The sequence below is a fragment of the Pteronotus mesoamericanus genome, unplaced genomic scaffold (assembly GCF_021234165.1).
Source record: "Pteronotus mesoamericanus isolate MK-2021 breed Mesoamerican mustached bat unplaced genomic scaffold, CSHL_Meso_final contig_25, whole genome shotgun sequence".
NCBI lineage: Eukaryota > Metazoa > Chordata > Mammalia > Chiroptera > Mormoopidae > Pteronotus > Pteronotus mesoamericanus.
The window spans coordinates 37,375,456-37,402,165 of NW_026555105.1; the positions used below are offsets into that span (position 1 = coordinate 37,375,456).

Here is a 26,710-nt window from a genome sequence, read left to right on the forward strand (position 1 = left end):
TTAGGTATTTTTTTTTTGGAGCAATTGTAAATGAGATTGCTTTCTTACTTCCCCTTTCTCTAGTTTATTATTGGTATATAAAAATGCAACTGATTTCTGAATGTTAATTTTGTATCCTACTACTTTACTGAATTGATTTATCAGTTCTAGTAGTATTTTTTTGGTCACATCTTTAGGGTCCTTTATATACAGTATCATGTCATCTGCAAATAATGAGAATTTTACTTCTCTCTTTTCAACTCCTTGCTCTTGTCTGATTGCTGTGGCTAGGATATCTAGTAGTGTATTGAATAAGAGTGGTAAAAGTGGACATTCGCCTTTTTCCCTCTCTTCAGGGAAATATTTTTAGTTTTTTTCCCAGTGAGTAAAATGTTAGCTATGAGTTTGTCATATATGGCCTTTATTATGTTGAGGTATGTTCTCTCTTTTTCTGCTTTGCTGAGGGTTTTTATCATAAATGGGTTCTGAATTTTATCAAATGCTTTTTTTGCCTCTATTGATATGATCATTTACTTTATCCTTCCATTTTTATGTGGTATATCATGTTAATTGATTTGTGGATATTGTACTAACCTTGCATCTCAGGAATAAACTCACTTGATCATGGTGTATAATCTTTTTAATGTATTGCTGGACCTGGTTTACTAATATTTTATTGAGGATGTTAGCACCTATGTTCATCAGGGATGTTGGCCTATAATTTTTCTCTAGTTGTGTCTTTATTTGGTTTTGGAATTAGGATAATACTGGCTTTTTAAATGAGTGTGGAAATCTTCTCTTCTTTTGAATTTTTTGACTAGTTTCAAAAGGATGTGTAATAGTGCTTTTTAAAATATTTGGTAAAACTCACCTGAGAAACCATCTGGTCCACAACTTTTACTTGCTGAGAGTTTTTTTTTATTACTGCTTTGATTTTATTAGTTATAATTGATCTGTTCAGATTTTCTGATTCTTCCTGATTCAGTTTTGGGAGGTTGTATGTTCCCAGGAATTTATCCATTTTGACAAGGTTGTGCAATTTGTTGACATGTAGTTGTTTGCAATATATATTTTGCAGTCCTTTGTATTTCTGCAGTGTCAGTTGTTGCTTCTCTTTTATTTCTGATTTTATTTATTTGGGTCCTCTCTCTTTTTTTCTTTATGGGCCTTGTGAAAGCTTTAGCAATCTTGTTTACCTTTTTAAAGAACCAGCTCCTTGTTTCATTGATGTTTTGTATTTTTTTAGTCTCTATTTTATTTCTTTTTGCTCTAATCTTTATTATTTCCTTTGTTTTAGTCATTTTGGGCTTTTTTTTTTTTTCTTGTGCCTAGTTCCTTTAGATGTAAGATTGTTTATTTGAGATTTTTTCTTCTTCTTGAGGTAGGCCTGTATTGCTATGAATTTCCCTCTTAGGACTGCTTTTGCTCATTTTCATTTGTCTCAAGGTATCTTGATTTTTGTCTTGATCTCATCATTGACTCATTCATTGTTTAGTAACATGTTATTTCATTTATTTCATCTTTATGTATTTGTGTGTTTTTCAGTTTTTTCCTCATAATTGATTTCTAGTTTTATATTATTGTGGTAAGAGAAGGTACTTGATAAAATTTCAATCTTTTAAAATTTATTGAGACTTGTTTTCTGTCCTAACATGTACTCTCTCCTAGAAAATGTTTCATATGCACTTCAAAAGAATATACGTTCTGCTGCTTTAGGTGAAATGCTCTGGATATACCAATTAAATCTATCTGGTCTAGTGTGTTGCTTAATGTTGCTGTTTTCTTGTTGATTTTCTGTCTGTAAGATCTATCCATTGATGTCAATTGCATTTTAAAATCTCCTACTATGACTCTGTTACTATTGATGTCTCCTTTATGTTCATCAAGATTTGCTTTATATATTTAGGTGCTCCTATGTTGTGTATATAAATGTTTATAACGGTTATATTATCTTGTTGGATTAATCCCTTTCTCGTTATGAAATGTCCTTCTTTGTCTCTCATTATAGTCTTTGTTTTACTGTCTATTCTCTCTGATGTAAGTATTGCTACTTCAGCTTTATTTTGGTTTCCATCTTCATGATGTATCCCTTTACCATCCCTTTTTGTGTGTATCTTTCGTTCTGAGGTGGATCTCTTGTAGACAATATATATGTGGGACTTGGTTTCTTATTCATTCATCTGTGCTCTGTATCTTTGTTTTATCTGGGGGGCGGGTAGAGAGAGAGAGGGAGAGAGAAAGAGAAACTGTGATGTGAGAGAAACATTCATCAGTCGCCTCCCATACGTGCCCTGACTGGGGACTGAACCCAAAGCATAGGTATGTGTCCTGACCAGGAATTGAGCCCGTGACTTTTCCATCTACAGGATGATGCTCCAGCCAACTGAGCCACACTGGCCAGGGATACCCTCTGTCTTTTGATTATAGCATTGAATATATTTACATTTAATGTGATTATTGATAGGTATGTATTTATTGCCATTTTATTATTTATGACTATGTTCCTCCTCCCCCCTTCCTCTTTATAAATAAGGCCCTTTATTATTTCTTGTAATACTGTTTTGGTGGTAGTTAACTCCATTTGCTTTTTCTTATCTGGTATCTCTTTATGTCACATTCACTTTTGAATGATAACCTTTCTGGGTAGAGTAGCCTTGGTTGTAGGTCCTTGCTTTTCATCACTTTGAATATTTCATGCCAGTCCCTTCTGGATTGAAATATTTCTGTTGAAAAATCAGCTGACATTCTTATATGAGCTCCCTTGTAGGTAATTGTCTCTGTTGCTGCTTTCTGTTTATCTTTAAAGATTTTCTGTTTGTTTTTAAACTTTGCCATATTAATCATGATGTGTCTTGGGGTGGACCTTTCTGGGCTCATATTATTTGAGACTGTCTGTGCTTCTTGAATCTCTGTGTCTTTCTTTCACCAGGTTAGGGAAGTTTTCAGCCATATTTCTTCAAATAGGTTCTCAGTTTCTTGTTATTTCTCTTCTTCTGGTACCCCCATGATGCATATGTTATTATGTTTCATATTGCCCCTGAGGTCTCTTAGACTATCTTCATTTTTTAATTCATTTTTCCTGCTATGATTGGTTTCTGATACCTTGTCTTTCAAATCACTAAATAGGTCCTCTGCTTCGTCTAGCTGGCTGTTGATTCCTTTTAGTGTGATCTTCACTTTTAATATATTATTTATATCTGAGCATTTCTTTTTTTATAGTTTCTATGTCCTTTTTCATGCTGTTGAAGTTGTAAGTTCATTTAGCATTGTTTTGAACTCTGTATCTGGTAACTGGCTCACCTTCATTTCTTAGTTCTTTTTCTGGAGATTTTCTATTTTTATTTGGGCCATGTTTCTCTCCCTATTTTGGTTCTCTCTCTCTGTACTTGTTTCTGTGTATTAGGTAGATCTGCTATGTTTTGGTGAGGTGGGCTTATGTAGTAGGTGTCTTGTGGGGCTCACAGGCTTAGCCTCACTAATCGCCTGAGGTAGATGGTCCAGGAATGTCTCTTATATGGGTTATATGAGCCCTCCTGTTGTAGTTGAGTCTTGGTTGCTGTCCTTGGGTGGGGCTGCTCCTCACTTGGCTATGAGGATTGACCCCTAGTGCACTGCATGAGCTGCTGTGTGGGGGCTGGCTCCACAAAGCTGAATTTGGTCCAACAGGGTCTGATGTCTGTTGAGATTTCCCTTTGTGTGTACAACTTGTGAAGCTACTTGGGTTGTGCTCTGATGTGGTCTTAAGCACTGGTTGTAGTAGTTCTGGGGTACTGGGGAGGGTATCCAGGGCTGGGTCAATGTCAGACACTGCCAGTTACAGGCCCTGGGCTACCTGTTTGAAGTTACAAAGCAATGCACACTTTTTGGCTGACTCTGCTGGTCCTGGGTGTGTGTGGGAGGGGTCTAGCTGCTTACCAAGACTTGTTTCCACCACCACTGAACCTGAGTTCGGGGGTCAGGTTAGCAAAGGCCTAAGGCTCCCTGAGAGCTTCCCTTTCCTGTTAGCTGCCTGTTAGGCTCAGTTACTGAAATAGCTTCTGGCAATATGTAAGTTGCTTGAAGTAGGCTTTCAGTAAGTTGCGAGATTGGGGTGAGTGGTGTTTATCAGACTGATACAGATGCAAGCTCTGTGCCAGTGTTGGGTCTGAGACCACTTAGCAATAGTCTCAGGGTATACCAAGGTCAGCTGCCATATACTGTGTGCTCATGGACCTTTGTAGTTGGGTGAGGTCTCAGAACTCGTCGTAATGAGGCTAGCAGTGTTCATTGGGCTCACAGAGACCAAGGTTTGACTTTTGCAGGGATGACTCTGCACAGGACCTCTGGTCTGGTGTATATTGGAAAAATGGCCCTGCCTAAGAGCCACACAGCTCAGTTCTTTGTAGAGTTTGCCTGGATCTACTGGAGAGTCTCCTGCACTGAGGGGCAGGGGAAACAGGCGGGCCAGGAGCAACAGGCTGGCCATGCTTGGCTGACAATACTGTGGAGCATAAGCTCAGCAGGGCAGGGGCCACCAGGAATGTGAAGAGTAGAGCTAATTCTTTTCACCTCATGGGGTAGTGGATATTTTGTGGAGGGTCTTGACGTTGTTACTATGGCTGCTGGGGCCCCCTCTGGGCTGGTGCTGACAGACTACTATGACCTACTGTGGGACAGGGCACTCCGGGTGGCACTCAGCGTATCCACTATGGGTGCTTCAGTGTAGTGCTCTGGGATGGATCCTGGAAGTGTTCCTGTGGTTGCTCCAGTGGGCTCCTCTGGGCTGATTCTCTGAGGGGCTACAATGGCCACTGGGTGTGAGGTGCTCTGGGCTGGTGCTCAGATGGGTACTATGACTTCTCCAGTGGGGCACTCCCAGCCAGTGCTCGGAGAGTCTACAATGGTCTCATGGGGAGGGGCAGTGCAGCAGTGCCTGCCTGGGGTCCTCTGTTCTGCGGTCATCAGGGAGAGGAAATGATTTCTGCCTCAGAGCCATACAACTCTGTCTCTGATTTTCCTTGAGTTTGCCGTCAAGGTCCATTCTAGAGAGTCTGTACCATAGGCTCAGGCAGCAGACTCCTCTGAAGGGCTTGAATTCAGGCAGGGCAACAATGGGGCTGGAAGGGTAGGGTTGCACAGTTGCCTTAGGTCAATGCAGATTGGAGGGTGGTGTTAGCTCCAGGAAAGATGGCATCTGTAAGCAGTATGAGAGAGGAACTCAGCAAAGGGACGCTGGTGGCTGACCCTTCAGTTTTCTTCCTGGAGCCACAGAGCCCAGTCTATCCTTGCAAAACTTAGTACAACCAGGGTGAATGGCTGAGAAGGAGATTTTTGTGCATTGGCCCTTTAAGAGGGTGCCTGTGTCTCTAGCAGACTTCCATCTCCCTCTGGTAGACAGAATCCCTGCTGATTTTTACAACCAAATGTTATGTGGGTACCTTTTCTTTGCTCTGTTGCTCTGGGCTGGGGAGGCTGACATGGGGTTGAGACCCCCTATGCCTTAGGGGAGAACCTCTGCTGCTGATATCCCTCTGGATTCTGAGCCACCACTAGTGATTGTGGGGCCAGCCCCTTTCACATTTCCATTTTTCCTGTCTCTCTTGATGTGGCTTCTGTAAATCCTTGGCTCTGAGACTTCTGTTTGCTAGTCTTCAGTTGGTTATTCATATTGATTTTTCTATAATTTAGCTGTAATTACAGTTTGGAGCTGGGAAGAGATGAGTATAACTTTGACCTACTCTGCCACCATCTTCTATCATTCCACCTTTGAAACCTTAGAAATTGCTCCTGTAGTGTGCCTTTTGTTCCCAGAGGCTCTGAACTGGGTCATAACCCTGCAATAGAAGCACCTCTAAGACCACTGTTGTCCCAAAGTGAAGGTTTATTCCCTAGTCTGTTTCCCAGCTGTGCCCAAGAACATTGTTCAGCCCAGTACACCAGAGGTTATGCAGTGAGGTTAAGTGATGATATTAATATACTCCAATAATAAAGTACATAAACTCATAATAAAATGCTATCAGCATGGAGATGCATGGAATTTGAATGTAAATCCTCTTCTTTTATCATTGTCCCAAAGAAGAATTACAGGTCAAGTTTAAATTCTATATCATATTCAAGTCTATAGGAATTAAAGTCTTAAATCAAAGGCCTGATGAGTTCAGAAACTGTCCTGTGTGGCTTCTTATTCTGCTGCTCTTTGTGGAGGGGTGTTCGTGTCCAATGGAGTCAGCTGTGTCTAAGCTTTTTTACACAGGGGTCCATGTAGGTCCTTTGGGGCCTCAGACACTGCATTGCCCCTCAGTGAGGAGATCAGGTAGCCTTCAATGGAGTTATCCCAGGTGGAATGATGGCAGCAACCTAAGCAGAGCCCAAGATGTCTGAGCAAAGCTGATGGTCAGAGAAAACCATGCACTGAGCCTCCTTGTCATGCAGGAAGGACTACACCAAACACATGCCCTCAGAATTTGAGCTCAGATGAGAATTTCACCTTCCAGCAAGAGGTTAATTTTGGTCCTAGACATTTACCATGTTAATGTTTGTTTCCTTTGGCAGTTCTCTTTGGTTAGAAATTGTGTGGCTCCATTTGCTGACAGGCACCCTCATTCCCTGTGAGTAGGCACTCTCTGTCCTTGGTCACAGGGCTTATCCCCGAGTGCTTCTTGCCAGAGTCCCAGGCCTGAGATATTTGCTGCCCAGAGGAGTCATCTCCCTTGAGTGGATTGATTGCAGAAGAGCCAAGCAGAGACCACCCATAAGGGGGACTTGAGCCTGGGGAGAAGGCACAAGGGTCCCAGGATCACCTTTCCAGTTCCCTCCATGGCCTTGAATGTGGGTGGAATTGGACAGTGGTTCTTATGTTGCCCATCTGGGCTTGGCCCTCACTCTCTGAGAAGCTTGGCTTTCAGGGCCTAAAGAGCTTGTAATGCACCCTTTTTCCAACAACTGAGTATCCCCCAGTCAAAGTCACTTAGGAAATGCCATTACTTGAGCTGCTGGTCTTTGCTGATTCCCAAAGCTCTTACCTTGGCTTTTTGGACCCCTTGATCTGTGTCAGCTACTAGATGGGACTTCTTGCCCCACTGGTGGCACCCTGTATCAGCTGAGCCCTCTGTGGAGGTGGGGCCAAGGAGCACTCTGACTCTATTGAGGCACTTGTGGACAGAGCTGCCATAGTGCCTGTAGCCTACCAGGGTCATACTTCCATGGACTTCAGGTGTGATACAGGGTGTCTACACTAAGTGCCTCCAGCCTCAGGGTGCTAGCCTTGCCATGTGCTTATTTTGAGTCCCCCATTTGCTTGACTTCTTGGTTCTCAGCCTATGCACTTGATGTTGGGGTCTCTATTAGTAACACCCTCTTCCTCACCTGCCCATGCCCTGAATAGGTTGCAAGTAGAACAAAGAAGAAGGCCGGGTGGTGAGGATGTTTCTTGATGGCAGAGGGAGGTGCCTTTGAGGTATGCTTATTGGACTTGCTCAAGGCTCAGTGTCCAGTACTTTTGTTCAGGTACGGTCCCCAGAGATAAGCCAAACCTGAGGCTGGCCATAGCTGTGCAGGGTCAGCTCTGGAGATTGAGAATGTGGGCCTTTTTTTGTCCCCATTTTTCTTGAGTGGCCTGTTTTTTCAGTGTGTTTTTTGTCCCCCCTCCCTTATTTGCCCATATACTACCATGGACAGTAGTAGGAGTGACAGTAGTATACCACCCTGCCTGTGTAACTCATACGCATCCTCATGCATGTGACCTCCCAGGATGACTGTCCTATTATCATCCCAGGTCAAACTGGGCATGAGAGGTACCGCAGGGCTTCTTGAGGGTCACAGTAGGTCAAACATTGTTCAAAGGTATGGGGGCGTCAGCCTTTGCAAAGAAAAAGGTGCCTTGACTTGGGGTTGGGACCTTGGACAGCTTTGCTGGAGATCGGGACACAGCAGGTTTGGTTTGGCTCCAGTGGGGAGTTTTCCTGCGAAGGTGGCACAAACTGTTTGACATGTGTTTCTACCCCAGTTCTGCAGAGAACCTTGGGACTTATATTTGTAAGAACAACTTGATTATATCACCATTGGAGCCCAGATGTGGTTTTGTAGATATGTTTTTGTCTTTTAAGGTTATTTTAAACAAATGTTTTTATTTTCCCTGGCCAATATAGTTTTTCCTGGGGGCTTTACTCTTTGATCTGGACTGGAAAAAATGATTCCATTTTAAGACCTCTTTAAACCTATCTTTGGATTTATTGGCTGTACAAATGGAGTTTCAGATAATAACTCTGTTCTTAATTGAAGAGAAACCAGAAAAGAAATTTCTTGCTTTGGAATGATAAACAGAGTGAAGCTACATGCCATATATCCTGGCAACAGTAATTCAAGGTCAGAAATAATTCCTTTCCTCCCGAGTCTGCTGCCAGCTTCCCTAAGGAGTGCAGTGGCTGAAATTTGCTACTAATTGTAGCCATAATTTTAGCATGCAATTAAACACATGATTTCCTTCCCAGCTGATGTCTTTTTAGCTCTCTGACATGGATAAAACAAAAGCTCTGCAGATATGAACGACCTTTTTAACCTGATAGATCCTAGAAAGTCACTATTATTTGAGTCCATTTGGTTACGCAGTAGGAACTAGATGAATCTTGCCTATAAAAATGGAGAAACAGCATGGGTGCTTTTAATACAGTTTTCAATACCGTTATCTGTGTCCTGAAGAAACTGAGAGTTGGTATGTCCATTTTGCTAAAGCCCTCCACGAGGTTAAGGATCATTTGAAGGAGTGATACTAGCTCGGGAGAAATCAGAGGTGGAAACTGTATGGTGGTGGTGGTGGGAGCAGAGGCTCACAGAGGTCACCTCGCGCTGTGGTGGACCTTGTGTTGGAGGGACCGCAGGACCTGAGAGTAGGGCTGCTCTAGGTTTCAGGCTGGCTTGTTCCGTGCTGCTTTTCTCTTGTTCGGCCTCTTCCAGAGGGTCATTTGCACTATAAGAGATGTTCCCCCTGAAATAAGGGCTCCTTGCCTGGGAAAGTTTGGGAACTACAAGAGCAAAGAAACTAAATAGGTTTTTCTACTTCAGGGTATCTTGAGAGCCTGTTGCATGCTGCTGTACAACGTGATTGTAGAAGGAAGAGTCCAAACAAATGTGGTTTTCGGAAGTATATGTCTGTGACATTCTTTATCAAGGAGGACCTGGTAGGACAGTTTGGGAAGTGTTGCTCTGCTTCTGTGGAGCCTTTCAACATGACTTTTCATAATAAGGGCAAACACTAATTTCGCACACATTGTGTTTTAGCCACTGTCCCAAGTACCCCCATGCATGGTCTCATTAAATTTTCATCATGATATAGGTCCTCTTGTTAGTATTCCTGTGATATAGTCAAGAAACTTGCTCAAGGCCTCAGAGCTAGTTAGGGCATGGACCTGTCCTGTCATGCAGCCTGAGTCCTGATTGCCCTTCAAGCCTTGGACCCTCTGTAGACTCACTGAGAAGCCTTTCTGATTTTCTTTTCAACCCCAAGGTAGGGACTCTGACGCTTTTTCAGGGCCAGAACCCCTCATGGTTCACATGCAGTACAATGTCATCGTCATCATGTACCTGTCTGTCCTCTGCACTAGACAACATGGTTCATGAGTGTCTGTCTGTCTGTGTCTTTGAGCTGGGTCTTTGGTCTCTGGTACAGTTGCTGTGAGTGAAAAGCAGTGAGTGATTCTTAAATGTAGACTTGATTTCATATTCTCTCTAATGGTGAACAGGAGCAGAGTGTTCTTGGATTCTGAGGATTCATACTAACTTTACATTGTGGACCCAATTTTTTTTTAAATTATATTTTATGGATCATTCTATTACAGTTGTCCTAATTTTTTCCCCTTTGCCCCCTCCACCCAGCACCCCTCACTCCCTCAGGCAATCCCCACATCATTGTTCATGTCCATGGGTCATGCGTATATGTTCTTTGGCTACTCCATTTCCTATACTATACATCCCCATGAAATTATCTGTTTGTACTTCTTAATCTCCTATTCTCCCACACCTTTCTCTCATCTGGCAATCATCAAAAGCTTCTCCATATCCATGACTCTATCTCTGTTCTTGTTTGCTTAGTTTGTTTTTTAGATTCAATTGCTGATAAATATGTATTTATTATCATTTTATTATTCATAGTTTTGATCTTTTTCTTAAATGAGTCACTTTAACATTTCATATACTAATGGTTTGATGATGATGAACTCCTTTAGTTTTTTTCTTAACTGGGAAGCTCTTTATCCACCCTTCTATTCTAAATGATACCTTTGCTGGGTAGATCAATCTTGGCTGTAGGTCCCTGCATTTTATGACTTTGAATATTTTTTGCCAATTCCTTCTAGCCTGCAAAGTTTCTTTTGAGAAATCAGCTGACAATCCTATGGGAACTCCCCTGTAGGTAACTTCTTTTCTCTTGTTGCTTTTAAGATTCTCTCTTATCTTTAACCTTTGGAATTTTAATTATGATATGTCTTAGAGTGGGCTTCTTTGCATTGAGATTCCTGGACTTGCTGGACTTGCATGTCTATTTTCTTCCTGAAATTAGGGAAATTTTCTTTAATTATTTTTTTCAAATAGATTGTTGATTTCTTGCTCTTTTTCTTCTCTTTCTGGCACCCCTATGATGCAAATGTTGGATCCCTTGAAGTTGTCCCAGAAGCTACATATGCTATGCCTTACACTATTCTTGTTTTTTTTGGATTCTTTTTTCATTGTGATTGGTTGTTTTTTGCTTCCTTATGTTCCAGCTTCTAAGCTTCATCCACTCTACTGTTTCCCTGTAAATTGTTCTTTATTTCAATGAGTGTATCCTTCGTTTCTGACTGGATTTTTCTTATGCTGTTCAGGTCCTCACTAAGTTCCTTGAGCATCCTTATAAACAGTGTTTTGAACTCTGCATCTGGTAGATTGCTTATCTCTGCTTTGTTTAGTTCTTTTTCTGGAGTTTTGATCTGTTCATTCATTTGGGCCATGTTTTTTTTTCTGCTTGTTTTGGTAGCCTCCCTGTATTTGTTTCTATATATTAGGTAGAGCTGCTTTGACTTCGTGTCTTGGTAGTGTAGCCTAATGTAGTAGGTGTCCTATAGGGTCCAGTGGCACAGCCTCCCCTATCACCCAAGCTGGGCACTTGAGGTGCACCCTTTATGTGTACTCTGTATACCCCCGTCTTGTACTTGAGCTTTGATTGCTGTTGGCAGATCAATGGGAGGGATTTACCCAGGCCAGTCAGTTGCAAGGACTGGCTGTGACTACTGACCACCAACATCCACCTTCTGTGGAGGATCAGCAATGTGAGGGCAGGGTGGTGGTGCTCTGATGTGGTCTATAGTTGCCCACTGGGTATGTGGCTCTGGGGTTTCCCAGGTGGTACAGGCCAAGGTCAGTCCCCACCTGTGTTTTGCCTGGGGCCACCCTGCCTGAGCTATAAAGGAATCTGAGGTGGCTGCTACTTGTGTTGGGTTTGGAGATTCCCAGGTGAAGCCAAGCTGTGAATTTTGGCTGGTTGCTGCCAGTTCTGGGTCTAGCAAGAGGTGTGGGGGCTAGCGGTGTTTAGGCCAGCACTTATCAGAGGTACTTGGATGGGTGGAGTTGATATTCTGATTATTCTCTGACATCTTCTCCCAAAGCATATTCTTGGCTTTCTTTTTTAAATGTAGGTCAGCCTTTGGGGATTGATCAGACACAATTGAGTGAGTCTGAGTGTTAAAACAGAGAGTTGGGAACAGGACACACAGAAGTGCTTTTTATGGGGCAGCCTGTGACCAGTTTGACAGTGCATTTCCTGGGAACAGGATGATTCTGCTGCCTCAGTGGGGTGAGGAGGGTAGGTGAGGCAGGGGGAGATGAGTAGCCCCAGCTCTGAACAGTTCTGTCCTATGAAGAGTGAGGTGTCTCCTCAGTTCTCTGCCCTGAGGTGTCATCTGTAGGTTGACCAGCCTTTTGACCCCATAGTTGTAGAGCAGGACCACCTTCCTACCTTATACTATGTGGGACTGTGGGCCAGTTACAAGGCAGTTTTTGAGATTATTTTTGGGGAAGCTCCTGAGCTTCCTTTTCCTTTATATTTAAATAGTTTAAAAATTATGAAACATACAGAAAATAGATAGCTATGTACTTCCTACCCAGTTGGTCTCATTTACTTAGATCTCTCTCGAATTCCACCACCTCCTGCCTTCTCTTCAGTACAAATGTTGCTACTATCCTGTGTTTGCATTTGTCTTTCCTGCCCATGCTTTATTTTGATGCACACACACACACACAAATATATACATATATGGATAATATCCATTAATAATATAACTTGTTTTTTATGTTTAGAAATATATAAATTATACAATAATGTGTCCCCTTACAAGTTATTTTTTTAAAGATTTCATTATGTTTTTGGGATTTGCCCTGTTGAGAGATAAAGCATTAAGGTTATGTTTATACATTCATTCGCCCACTCAGGGGACAGTAAAATTGTGTCCACTTTTTTTTTTTTTTAAATAAACACTGCCAGAATAAACCTTTGAATGTTTCCTTTTTTCAAAGAGTTTCTAGAGCAGACTCCCCAAAGTAGAATTCTAAGATGGTAGAGCTTGTTCTTCTTGAACTTTACTGGGTATAACACCAAAAAACCCTCCCACATGGTTGTACCAATTTACTCTCCTGTCATTTTAGAGGCCTCTTAACCCACATTTCTCCCTCTCTTTGTGTTACCAGATCTTTTCATTCTTGGCAAGTTTGTAGGGTATGTGGCAGCACCTCTGTTGTTTAATTTTGTATTTCCCTCACTACTGGTGGCATAGGCCATTTGTACTCTCCAGATTTTTGATTACACTGATATAGGTGTGCTTTCTAGTTGGGGTAATCTGGGGTCTCCATCTCTTGTAACTGTTTAAATTGCTCTTTCAGATGGCAAGTTTGGTGCGTACATGCAAGTCCACATTCAGAACGATGGGCCTGTGACCATAGAACTGGAATCCCCAGCTCCTAGTGCTGCTACTTCTGACCCAAAGCAGGTAAGCCTGGAGTCAGGGTCTGTTTCCTAGATGCCTGTAACATCTTTTGGCTTTAATTAGTCCCTAGAGCACTTCTCAATCTGTGGTGGACAGAACACTTCATTGCCATAACCTAGTATTTATTTACACCTTACCTCCTTAGTGCTGTGGCAGGCAGGCATAGCACTTCTCCCTTGAATCCTCCTGACTTTGGATTCCAGAGAGAATAAGTGTCTTTTGCAGACAATCCAGTTCCTCCTCTGGGCTCTTGCTCGCTGGCAAGGTGCTTTGGCACCTGCACACCACTGGGTGGCAGCAGAGTAACGGCACAGTCCCCCCTGGCCCTGGACTGGCTTGTTCACCCATTCAAATAGTTACCGCCAGTGGGTTTTTTCCCAGGTGTAAGCAGATGTGTCACCCAAAGTTCTTTGTAAAACCTCATTTTTCTAAAGCAATATCTGACCTGGATTTGGTGCAAACTTTGTAAGCTTTCACAAAAAAATTTAAATTAAAATGGAGAAAGGAAATTTCTTGATAGTCCTTGTAACCTATGTGTTCTCATAGATGTGCAACAGTTCTAAAGGCTTCAATTAACATACCGACTTCATAGCCTTGCAGACACAGAGGCGGGGGTAGGCAGAGGAGTGAGAACTGAAGTGACATTTCTGTTCCTCCTTCCCTCCCTTGCTAAGATGCTGTGAAGCGGAATGATGCAATAGGTGTGGGGAAGGATTATATAAATTTAAGGCTATATGACCTGTTTAAAGTTATAATTTCTCCAGGGAACATAACCTTTCTTTCTTGTTACTGATTCTTTGGATTAATAGAGAAGCAAGACCATGTCTGACAAAGTAGTGCTAGACTTCGAAGGTGATAATTGAGGTTCCTAGAATTACTGAGAACATGAAAGAAATCACAAATAAAAAATCCACATGAAAATTTAAACTTTTTATATTGAAATAATTTGACACTTACAGATGAGTTGAAAAAGGAGTCATAGTTTGCAGATACTTTTTCCCCAGTTTCCCCAAATATTAATCTTTCATAATCAGAGTACACTGATCAAAACCTTGAAATTAATATTGATATAATACTGTTAACTACATGACAGACCTTATTTAAAAAGTTCCTTTGTCTTTCTTTTTCTTTCATGACCTTGACACTTTTCAAGACTATTGTTCTTTAGTTTGGGTTTCTTACCATTGCATTGAGGTTATATGATTTTTGGGTTTCTTTTTGGGATAATTAAGAAAAATTATAATTAACAAAATACAACTGAACTGATGAAATACAAAAGTAAAACAACCAATACTTTTTAAAGGATCAATAACTGTGAGAAAAGAAATAATGAGGTTATATGTTTTGACAGGACTAGCAAATAGCGCGAAACTGATCTTGTGCCCTTTTTAGTGTTTCATATGTGTAGGTACGTGGTATTGAATTGTCTTATTACAGGTGCTATGAACCTTGATTACTTGGTTAATGTGGAGTCTACCAGATTTCTCCACTCTACAATGAAGTTTCTTCCTTTGTCTGCCCTCTTGCTCATTCATAGCAGATGACTCTTTTTCTGCTTCCTAGAGACAGAAGGTATTGGATGGTGCTGACTTGCTTCTCCATTCCCTCTTCCTGTTCTCATAGCTGAGCTGTCCTTCCTGGTGCTGAGACCAGCATCTTCCACTGGGCCAGGCAGGGCTACATAATTTGTGAGGCTCATTGCAAAATGAAAATGGGGGCCCCCTTGTTCAAAAATTTTTAAGAATTTCAACATGGTGACAGCATTAAACAAAGGTGGAGCCCTTCTGAATGGGAGGCCCTGCCTGTGTGACCACACAGGTTGTGCCCCTATGGAGCCAGATTGCCATGGGCTGTGGAGCCCTCCCCGCCCTTCCCACAGTTCCTATCCTACCCATCTTCCTTCTCAGCAGCCTCCACTAAGTCCTTTGTCCTCTCGTCAAGTCAGCCTGTCTCTTTAATTTATCCATTTTATTCTCGTTGGCTTTTAATTATTTCCAGGGATCTCCAATTGAGAAATACCTCTGTTTTCTCTCTTCTTATTGGCTCCTCGGTGCACTCCTCTAATCTTCAGAGACTCTCACTGAAGTCGCCAGCAACTTCCATGTTGCTTTATTTCACGGCTGTGAACTGAATGCCCACCTGACTTGACCACTCAGCAGCTCTTTTCACAGTTGCCCCCTTGCTCCTGGAACCCCCTTGAACCTTGTTTTCCAGGATACTGGTCTCTCCCAGTTTCCCTTTTGCCTCTGGCTGTTCCCTCTGGTTTTATTTATTCATTATTCTGTAGTTTTGATTTATTACTCTACTTTAATTGTATTTTAAGAAAAAAATGTAGTCAATTTTCTTTCATTCTAAATATTTTTCTAAAAGTGGTAGAATAATATCTCATATCTTTAGGATCTTCAATCTTCTTTTGTAACAGAACCACTGGGTTCTATTGCCCACCGCCAACAAAAACCCATGACTCCCCATGCCAGAGTCTTATGACAAGGAAAGGAACTATTTATTCAAAAGTTATGCAGGTTCAGAGTAATGGCAGAATTCTGCTTTTAAATCCCAAAGTCCCTTAAAAGTGAACACACATAAACACACACAGTCCTGCCTTCCCTTGCCAAACTAAGTCTGCCTCAGAGTATACCAGCCAGGGGTACTGTCTCTTAGAAAAACAGAAGTCCACAGTCCAGCTAGGCAGGTTCCCATCTGTATTCTGGCTTCTCCTAGTCATCTGTGCTCGGGTAGGCTCCCACTCTTAATCCAAAACCACATGGCCTCTCCTCATGATGGACTGGTGGGGACCCTTCTGCATCATTTCAAATCACATGGCCAAGGCCTCTCCCAAGCCACATGGTCAAAAGAGCCTTGCATGGCTAAGATAGCATGGCTGCCCCGCACTTGAGTTTAAATCCTCACCCCGCTCCTCTGTAATCCCATTTCCAACTCCTCCCACAATCCTTTACCTCTGCCAGTACTCTGGTCTCTTCTACCTTTCCTGGCTACCATTGTTAGTCCAGGCAGGCTTGGCCCTGTGACATAGGAACCACCTCCTGGCTACAACACAGGTTAGAGTCACCCCCATCTCCCTGGTTCCTCCGCTACAGCTACTTAAAATATCTATGAAGCTGGCCAGCTGTTATTGATATGCAAAATACCTCTCAACTGGTTCATTCATTTCCCCATCCCCCAGGCGATAGCTGTGGGGGTGTTCCAGTTTTGGGGTTCTCTGTATTTCCTGTTACACTTTTCACTAGTGCCTCCTCTTTTGTTCTTTAAAACAAAAATAGGCACCATTTTTAAAACATCTAATGAGGCAAACTAACTTATTAGGATAATGAAGTCCTTTATTTCGGTTATTTCTAAATCTTTTAGGAGCTTCTTCCTCAAATATGTGAATTGTCCTGTTTCAACTTCAATTATTTGTGTCTGTTAACTGACACCAGAAGTCTCAGACCCTGGAACTGCACAGATCTTTGTCCTCCAGCTGTCCAGTAGGTGCCGATTAGTAGGCATGGAAGGGGCCTATGTGGTGGTGGCTGCTGGCTTTTGCTCATGGCCTTTCTGTCTTTTCATCCTCAGTAAGAAGGGGATTCTCTTTGGGCAAATAGCTCATTTGTTTATTTTTGTGTTGGTAGGAAGACTGCTGCCAATTTTTTTTTTTTTTTTTTTTTTTGCTGATAGGTAAACACGCATTTCTATCAACAGAGCTTTTAATTAATTCTAAGTGTTTTATATTCCCATGATAATGATAATCCAACTACTGCAGTAGTGAAAAAAATGCATGTATTACAGAGGAGTGATTCTTTTGGCAGGTTTTTAAATGCAGGTTCTTTCAGTCATTGGAACAAATGAACACTGTGTGTGTGTTTATGCATCAAGTGTCTCTTTCGTATACAACAGTGTGCTGGGCACTGTGAGGAAGAGAAAGAAGTGCTGTGACACAGTCCCTGCTCTCAAGGATAGTGTTAGAGTAACAGAAATCTGGAAGGTTAGTGACAGTGAAAGAGGTAAAGAACAGTATGGTCAACTTAGGACATGCCACAAGGCCATCATTTCATGCTCTTTTAAATCTATGCTCTGAATGCCCGGCCTTTGGTGGGTGGTTTTCTGTGGCCTGCTTTACAGCCAGCAGTCCCTCACTCTGCCCTTGACCCCCTGTTGCCTCCTTTCTATTCTGAGAACAAGTTGAGCTCTTTTCTACCTCTGGGTTCTGGTCTCAATGTCAGTGCTTCCACCTCGAAGGAGATCCTCTGACCCCCTTGTTCCCAAGTAAGCCTCCATCAACTCTGCTGTCATGTAGCTCTGATGATTTATTCCACAGCACTTAGCACAATGTGTTATCTGTGTGTTTCAGTGTTCCTTATCTGTCCACATCACTCCTAAAATTTAAGCTTCCTGAGTCTTGTCCAGTGCTTTGCTCTCCCCAGGAGGTATGTCTGGTGTAGTTAGTTTTGGAATCATGTGTCACAGGCTTGTGAACTGTGACATCTGTGAATGTCCTGAGTTCTGCAATGGCTGATGCCACTGCTGTCACTGTTGAGTTGGATAGACCTTCCAGGGCACTGGAGGTTTTAGCTGACCTTTAAGGATGCAGAGGAGAGGAGGCATTCTCAGTTGTTGTTTCAAAGCTTGTACTGCTAATAGGTGTGGGTTTTTGATTGTAAGGGTCCCCGAGCTCTTTCTGGGTGGTGCAGATACTGCTAGCAAAGACTGAGCGGGTAAAGGTAACTATTTGTTTGCCTGATTTAACCAGATTTCTGTTTTCAGAACTGGCCACTGAAGCCTCTGTCTGTTTTCCCATGGCTGCATCAGCACTGTGCCCAGTGCTTTTATAGGCAGATGTGTGGGTCCCATAATGTGTTCTGACAGTGGGGAGAAGTTGGAAGAAGAGATTGCATTCTTGTTCTGAAGGACGTATCTCTAATGAGAATAGGGTATGGAAACAGTAGCAGAACCACTAAACAGGCTGTTCTCCCTATTGCATTTTTGTGGAAGAACATGATTCTGGTTGGAACATCCTGATTATTACCTAGAAATGATTGCTAGAGTGTGAGTTCTTCTGTGGGTGACTAGATATTGGGAGATTTCAACACCCTATCAGCCATTCCTGATGACAGAAATTTATTCTTACTCTAGTTTTAATCTTAAATGCTTTCCCTTCAGTTGAGGGTTGGGGGTGTTTGCCTAGCTCTCACATGGATGGGGGCCCATGTAGCTCAGTTAGAGCATCATCCTGATATATCAAAGTTGCAGGTTAGATCCCTGGTCAGGGCACATAGAAGAATCAACCAATGAATGCATGAATGGGTGGACCAACAAATTGATGTTTCTTTCTTGCTCAAATCAATAAATTTAAAAAAAGTGGGAACTTATCAAGAACTTTCTCATTACAGAGTTTTTATTGTTCCTCTTGTTTATCTTTGTCACAGTGTCATGGTGGGGTTGGTGGTGACCCTGAGTCCTGGGACCTCACCTGCTACACAGAAGACTTCCCAACCTGGCAGGGCTGGAATCTGCCAGACCTCTTGGGCTATAGGAATCACCTTTGGTTTTCTTTCAGTGTGAACACCCACTTTCCTAAGCACAACCCTCTCCAGAGATAGTTGGGTGTGCAGGCTGGGTTGGCTCCTGACCTCCCTCAGCCTTGCCCTCTGCCCACCAGCAGCCAGAATGTGTATTGAGATCTGTCAGTGGTGGTGGCGGGGGGTACCCTGCCTGGGGCATGCATAGCTGGCTGGTAGGAAAAGTTGGGATTCTTGTAGGTGTTTCTAAGCAGGCTGGCTTATTCCTAGTTCAGGAAGTACAAGCAATTACTTTTATTTCAGCATTTTAATTTGCTTCCATATTGACAGTTGTCCAAGGTGGTAGATGCATGACTGTGCCTTTCTGGCTGGGGCCCCACTGTTGGATTGACTAATCGATTGACCTTCATCTTACCTTCTGAAATCCATAGCATATGATACCAAAATTTCAAAAATTGAAATTTCTTCCCTGCTATTGGAATATGGCCGATAAATTAAAAACTATGATCTCTTCTATCTTTGACATGTAAAATATTTCTAATCTTCAACTTCAGGAATACATCTGTTTTGCTTTTAACAGCTTTCTCAGGGCACTAATGGGTTAGTAATTTTAAGGTTTAAGGGATTCATTTATTTGTTCCTGTGTATGTATTTTGGGCAGAGTTTTAGTTATTTTAATCTTTTAATCTCATTTCTACTTGTGTTAAAAAAGCAAACTCCTTACCTTACTTACTTGGTCTGCTGAAGATTAACTAGCATCTTATTTTATTCCCGGAGGAGGGAGGTAAATTTTATCCTTCTGTGGATTTGTACAATGGGCAAAGCAATAACTTAATTATACAGACTCAATATTTAAACTTGGGATTCTTAGCTTTTTAGCTAATTTATTAGGAGGTTTGTAGCCTTGGGCAGTTATAAAAAAATGTTCGGTAGGTCAGTGGTATTTTGTAGGAAGCCTTGTTCAAATATTTGCATTACTAACAGAGAGAGGAAAGAATAATCTGAAAGTGATCAGAGTTAAAAAACAAAGCTCTTTCTATAATTTTTTCAAAAGGACTGCCCAATAGATAAAACACTTAACTGCACAGAGGTGTTTTGCCAACATACCCTACTTTAGGTGCAGTCTGACTGAAAGGGCTTTATCTTTTTTAATAAGTTGGTCTTTAAGAGAAGGTAAGGATAGGGTATGAAGTGGCTCAAATGGTCTTTTAGGGATTCACTAACAACCCTGGGCTTGTCCTCCAAGTTTTTTGTGTATTGGTGTATGTGAGTGCCTTTTGCTGGGAGGGACCTGCGCTTTTATCTGATTCTTAGAAGGTTCCAAAGAAATAAAGGTGCTGGCAGGTTGGGGCTGTCATTTGCAGAGATTTCATACTCTCTACCAGACTTATTCATGGTTAGTGGTTGTGATCCTCAGGGAGCTGTTTGAGGACCACTGGCTTCAAGCCCCTGAGGGTACATGTTAATATGCAAAGTCTTGGCACTGTCTTCCCCCACCAACCTCTGGTTTTCTTAACCAGAGTTCCTGGCATGTCTGGATGTGGAAGGCAGAAGAGTAATTGATTTATGTTTTTAACCATTTTTTTTCACGAACTCATCAAATACACTGATATTTGAGAACCACTGGACCAGAGGATATTGGACATTGCCATTTTTATCTGCTCCAGGTGTTGGTCTCTTCTGGACCACCCTGCCCTCTCCTCCCCTGACACTCAGCTGAAGTGTCTAAAAATCCTTTACAATTTGTGCTACTGCAGCTGCCATGAAGCAAGATGGCTGGGCCTGATTATTGAGGTCACATATGAGGTTGTTCTCATTCATCAATGCCCCTTGGTCCCTTAACCACCCCACCCCCATATATACAGAGGTGATGAAAGTATTCTCAAAGCATGGTGCCTTCCTGACACAATTACAGATGTGTCAGGGAAAAGCTGATAGAGCAATGACAGCTCAATACATTAGTGAATGATGAAGGGTCTCTCTGCTGAGTAACACTGAGGCACGTGCTAGTAGAATAATTTGTTTCTTGAGAGAGATGAACCCAATGAGTGGATACCCCAGTGGCTGGATGAGATTGCAGTAATGTAGCCTTTTAAGATTTTTAGTTGAAAAGCAATTTATAAGTCTCTTGGCTTTTTGGGTACCAGACATGGATGGAATGCCTTTCTCATCAGTTTGACTTATTGATGGGATTAGAATAAAAACCCAGGATGATCAACACCTAAGTCTTTTCTTGGAGAATTGCAATATGATGAAATGTGTAAATGCCAAGGCTTCATGGACAGTTGGCCAGTCATTTACATTTAAACACATATGGGACACTGTTAAAGGTTCATATTTTATGGTGTATTACTCATTAAGTTCATGGTATAAGCTTTTCACATTAAGTTGTAGGATTAGCTTCCTACAGACAATTTACTACTTCTTAAATGTGCTTTTTTTCCTCCTTTGTATTTCTATTCATTCCATCTGAAATAAACTCCTTTCCCAACTCTACCTATTGTCATCTTCCCATCTTTTAAGGTTCATTTCAGACAGTGCTTCATTCATGATGCTTACCTCAGTACCCTTTCTGGTGAGGTCTTTGAATCCTCACTGAGTGGTGTGGCAGTGATTTTGTAATGTTAATGAGCTTAATAGTAGCCCATGTTCATTCATTTTTCATTCATTTGTTAATTTGTTTGCTTGTTCATTTATCCACTTATTCTGCCACCCATGTGCCCATCCATCTATCCACTTACCTACCCACTACCCACTCACCTATCCATCCAACAGGTATTTACAGAGTGCCTGCTCTGCCCTAGCCTTGCATATATGTACCACACAGAACTGAAGTTGTGTTCTCATGGACCTTTTTCCCCCAATGAGAAACATACAAAAACAAGTATAATTAAAAATTATAATAAAGAAATCAAAACAGGGAGTAGAGAATGCTCTTGGGGTGGGGGGCAACCTTAGGTACAAATGCTGGGTAAAGACACTAAGCTGAGAGGGAGACCACTATGTGAAGACCAGAAAGGAATGTGCTAGACAGGTCAGCAAGTACAGAGCCCTAGAGCAACTGTTAGAAAGAAGGCAAGCATGGTTCAAGCTTGGAAGGTGGTAGGCAGAGAGTAGGACACGAGGATGGAACTGGACGTGGTCCTGATGGTGTAAGCAAGGCCTTATGGCCAGAGTGAAGAGTTTGGGTTTTGTTGGAGAGTTACTAAATGTGAAGGCATCTGCATATGTTTGCAGAGATGGCTGAGACTGGATTGTAGTGTAGGCTGGGGCCAGGGCAACAGGGAGAACAGTTGGGAGCTCCTGTCACAGACAGATGAGAGATGTGGAGAGAGTCTGGATGTACTTTGGAGGCTCTCAACCACTCTGGTGTTCTGCCTCTCACAAGAGAGCTTTTCTGTAAGTGACTCATGTTTGAAATCTTTTGTACTGTGCTTTGAACATTAGGACATAGTGCAATGGCTAACCTCCCCTAGTTCCCTACAAGGAAGACCCCATTTCTGATCCAGGGCAAGATGGTGAAGGGATTCTGAGGCATACATTTCCTTGAGTTTCTAGGATGACATCAGACATTTAGACATCAAGGGGGACGATGCTCCCTCCTGGTTTTGCGTGATCCTTGGGCACTGTCCAGACACAAAGTAAAAAAAAAAAAAGAAGCCGATTTCAGGGATTCAGGCCCCCTTCTTGAGGTCAGCATGAAGCCAGATCACTATTGCCCAGCTTTCCCCAAAATGCAAAAAAAACTATTATTGTAAAAACTTTTCAGTTGTAAAAAGCACAAGAAACAAAACATTTATATTGAATTTTTCTATGTATATTATTTTTACATATATTGTCAGGGCAGTATAAATCTAAATCTAAGTGTTCATAGCTTGTCAGAGAAAACAAGAAATTTTATTTTGGGAGAATATATTTCCTGGTGCCTCCTGAACTTGGAAATTTGGGGAAGTAATCATCAGAAGGACAGCAGCAGCTCCTGAGGCAGAGCAACAATCCAGGGCTGGAGGAAGTTGTGCCTGGATGCTGTGTATCCCTGGCTGGTGGCAGGTCAGGGGTTTCACAATAGCGAGCTTCTATCTGCCTATTCCATCACCTTCGTTATTTTTGTCAATCTAAAGTGCAGAATAGCACTTCAATGAATTTTTTCACATAAAATATTTTCCTTTGACTACTTTCCATAAAATGTGATGTTAATTTCTTTTTCATCATGAAAGTGAAGCCTGAAGCCTCAGTTTCAGTGTAATGGAGAGATCTGGTTTTGTGGCCTTGTTTGCACTTCCACCCCTCCTGCTCATTTGCGAACATGCTGTCCAGGGATATCCCCCAGCAGTGGCACTGCTCTGAGTCCTGTGCAGTGGACTGCAGAGGTGGGGGCAAAGGCTGTTACTAACTCCTGGTGTCACTGGTGTGTCAGGGAACCTTGAGCAAATAAGTACAGTTTCTATAAAATTTCATTTCAAAACCCATACTAGATCTGGCCTTATGCCTGCTCTGTGGATTTTTCTTTTATTTTCCATTTTATGTTGTCCCTTTGCCCCTTTCACTTTCTCCTGGGAAGAGTCTCTTATTTATTTTTAAATTTCATGCAAGCAATGTATTAACTGGAAAGTGCTAGTTTAGAAATATTTTTTATTCATAAATTTTTACAGTAGTCCTGGGTAGAAAGGTATTTTTATAGAAACAGTTCTTTTTCCTGTCTTTTGTGTTTCTCATGAGTCTATAACATTTTTACATCAATTTTTTGTTATGTATGATAGGTAAAATAAATATCCTTTAAAAAGTTAGAAGTTTTAAGATACACTAAAGATGATTTTGCTTATAATCTCTGCTTCTCAGAGTAACACCATTAATAAGTGCTATGTGTTATCTTCCAGACATTAAAAATATGTTTACCCACATTTACACATATTCATAAAAATGCATGGTATGTATGGGTATGTGTATATTATAATTTTTTTAAAATTGTAGTGAAATATACATTACATACAGTGGCATTAACAGCATTCAGGTTGGTTTGCAGCTATTACCACCATCCATGTCCAGAACTTTTTCATCTTTCTAATCTGATATTCTTTTCATTAAACACTAACTCACCATTCCCTCTTCCTCCAGTCCCTGGTAACCACCATTCTACATTCTGTGTCTGTGAATTTGACTACTTTAGGTATCTCATCACGTAAATAGAATCATACAATATTCGTTCTCTTGTGTCTGGCTTATTTCACTTAGCATAGTGTCTTCAGAGTTCTTCTGTGTTTAGCATGTATCATAATTTCATTCCTTTTTAATTCTTAATAATATTTCATTATATGTATATACCATATTTTGTTTAACCATCCATTGATGGAAGTTTTTTTAAGAATATAATATCCAATTTACTTGAAGGAGCTTTTTTTGTTTTGTTTTTTTTAGATTTTATTTATTTATTTTCAGAGAGAGGGAGAGGGAGGGAGAAAGGGAGAGAAACATTAATGTTGGTTGCTTCTTGCACACCCCCAACTGGGAATCTGGCTAGCAACTCAGGCATGTGCCCTGACAGGGAATCAAACTGGCGACATTTTGATTTGCAGGCAGGTGCTCAATCAACTAAGCGACGTCAGCCAGGGTCGTTGATAGAAGTTTGAATGGTTTCTGCTTTTGGCTGTTGTGAGCAATGCTGCTATGAACATGGGTGTACAAATATCTGTTCAGGACCTTACCTTCAATTCTTTTGGGTATATGCATAGAAGTGGAGTTGCTGGATCATATTCATAGTTCTTTCTTTAATTTTTTTGACTAATTGGCCTGTCATTTTTTACTATGGATGCACCATTTGCATTCCTACCATCAATACACAGGGTTCTCATTTCTCAACATCCTTGCCAATACCTATTCTTTTCTTTTCTTTTTTTTTTTTGTTTTTTAGTAATAGCCATCCCAATGGATTATTTTCCTGAACCATTTGAGAAAAAGTTGTGTACCTGGTGATCCACCATCCCTGAAACCATTTAGTGTATATTTCCTGCAAACAAATACATCTCTGATAGAACCCCAAAACATTCATTAAAAGTAGAAATACCATTGGCATGTTAGTACCATCCAGTCCTCAGGCCCTATTAATGTTTTAGTAGTTTTACCAGCAACAAGTTTTTTTATATTTGTTTAGAATTATGTGTTGCATTTAATTGTAATGTGTTTTTAGTTCCCTTCATTCTAGATAAGTTCCTTAGACTCTCCTTGACTTTCATGACCATGGCTCTTTGAAAGTATACAGACAGGTTATTTTGAAAAATGGCTCTCAGTTGGGCTTCCTTAGATTCAGGATGCGTGTATGTGTATGTATGCACATGTCCTTGAACTAAATGGTACTATGTAGCATATACCGTTCTGAAACATGCTCCCCCACCTATCGATGTCATTTGTTTTGTTACATTTATTTATTTTAGTTCATTTATTTTTAACTGCAAGGTAAGATTCTGTCATGTGAACATACTAAAATTTGTTTGTTTTTCTGAATGAACTTAGGGTGGTGTTGGCAGTTTTTGCCCTTACTAATGATGATGCAATAATCATCCTTGTTTACATTTCTTTTTGTGGATGTAGATTTTCTAGGCAATAGACTTTTAATATTTTAAAAATTTGAAATATTTCAAACATGCTAAAAGTTCAGAGAATAATAGAACAAAACTCAACTTTAGCAAATGGTAACTATTGGCTTTAAAATCTTTAATTTGGTAAAGTTGTTGTCCCATTCAATAAATGAGAGTTTTACTGGGGCTTGCTCAAAGTTAGTGTCTTACTGAGTTAGAATTATTGTTAATGATAAAATTACCTAAAATTGTGTTCATTCAAGTTTTATTCAAGACAGAGATATTTTGGGAAAACCAGTCAGATTTAAAAAACAAAAACTGTTAGGCCTCCCACCCAAATGGAAACAGTGAATAAAATATCAGGTAGGCTCAGTCAACTTTTATTTTAGTTTTTCTTCATGTCTTTTTTTAATAGAATTTAATACAATGAGGCAGGAGGAGGAACGACAAAACGTTAAGAGTAATAGACCTGAAAGACTTGCTTAGAAAACTGGTGTAGACCCATTTCTCATCTTGGATCCCTTCCTTGGCTCTCGTGTCAGGCGAGATGCGAAGTGTGTTCAGGAATTCCTTCCAAGACACTCACAGTACCCAGGTTAGGTTGTTAATAAATCAGTTCCATACCCATATATGATATAGGCCAATCAAGGGACCAGAAGAAAAGGAAGCAGGTCAGAGCCTAGCTTACTTCACCAAGCCACGGGAAATAAAATTCTCTAAAGTTAAATAAATACATAAATTCAGGACTTAGAGAGAAATGATAGTAATCAATGGTGTCAGGAGTTTTACTGGAGCCTCTTGTTTTCTAACCTGAGGAAATGAAACTGCAGAGGAGGATCCTGTCTCCTAATTCACACACCTGCAGGGAGAGATCAATGTGTCTCTCTGGATTGCAGAGTCCTCAGACCACTTGTAGGCCTCTGCCAGACTCAAAGGCACATGGTCAGTTGTGTCTTCTTACCAGTACAGAAAAAATGTGATCCACTTTGAGCTTTGGAGACATATCTCAATACTTAGAAATGAAGTCTCCATGGTCCTGTTGGTGGTGGTTTCCACAGATTTTGTTTTTAATGCTTAATAACACCCTAAGGAGAATTCCTCTTGGCTTGTCTATTAATAGTAGAATAAAAGGAACCATGAAGGCTTCTTAATGTTCACAGTGCACTGGGTGCCTATTCCTGGCTGAAATGGCATTTGGTAGGAATGTGTCTTTCAGTTTTTATGTTATGAGGCCTGGATCAGGGCTAAGGAGAAAAGGCCTGTGGCCTCCAGCCTGAAAGACAATAACAGTAACAGTAACCACAACCAGGAACTAGTTTGAGTCTTATGGATTCATTGCCCACGGTGTTTGAAGTACTATATATTTTACAGCTGTAAAAATGGAACATCTGTATTTTAGCATAGAGCATAGTGGATGTAACTTGTTTTAGTCATCGGTTCAGGATTCTGGCATAGATAGTAATTCTGAGGGCTATGACACAGAGCATTTGGCATTGGAAGTGATGCAGCCTGGGGAGTCAGATTGCTGCTGCAGGTCTCGGAGGCCTGGAGGTGCCACTGTAATGAGTGCTTAAGGCGCCACTGTAATGAGTGCTTAAGGCTCTGAGAAAGACCAAATAGGAAATGAGCCCTCTCTGGACAAGGGTGAAATCAGAGC

At 41.3% G+C, this 26,710-nt stretch overlaps 1 protein-coding gene across 1 annotated transcript in view; it reads left to right on the forward strand.

The window, feature by feature from the left end:
- The window catches only part of DTD1 (D-aminoacyl-tRNA deacylase 1), a 293,729-nt gene that overhangs the window by 52,042 nt on the left and 214,977 nt on the right, over nt 1-26,710 (forward strand). Inside the window, exon 4 of the mRNA XM_054574118.1 lies at nt 12,862-12,968. Within this exon, the coding sequence (XP_054430093.1) occupies nt 12,862-12,968 (107 nt within the window). The remainder of the gene's footprint in view (nt 1-12,861; nt 12,969-26,710) is intronic.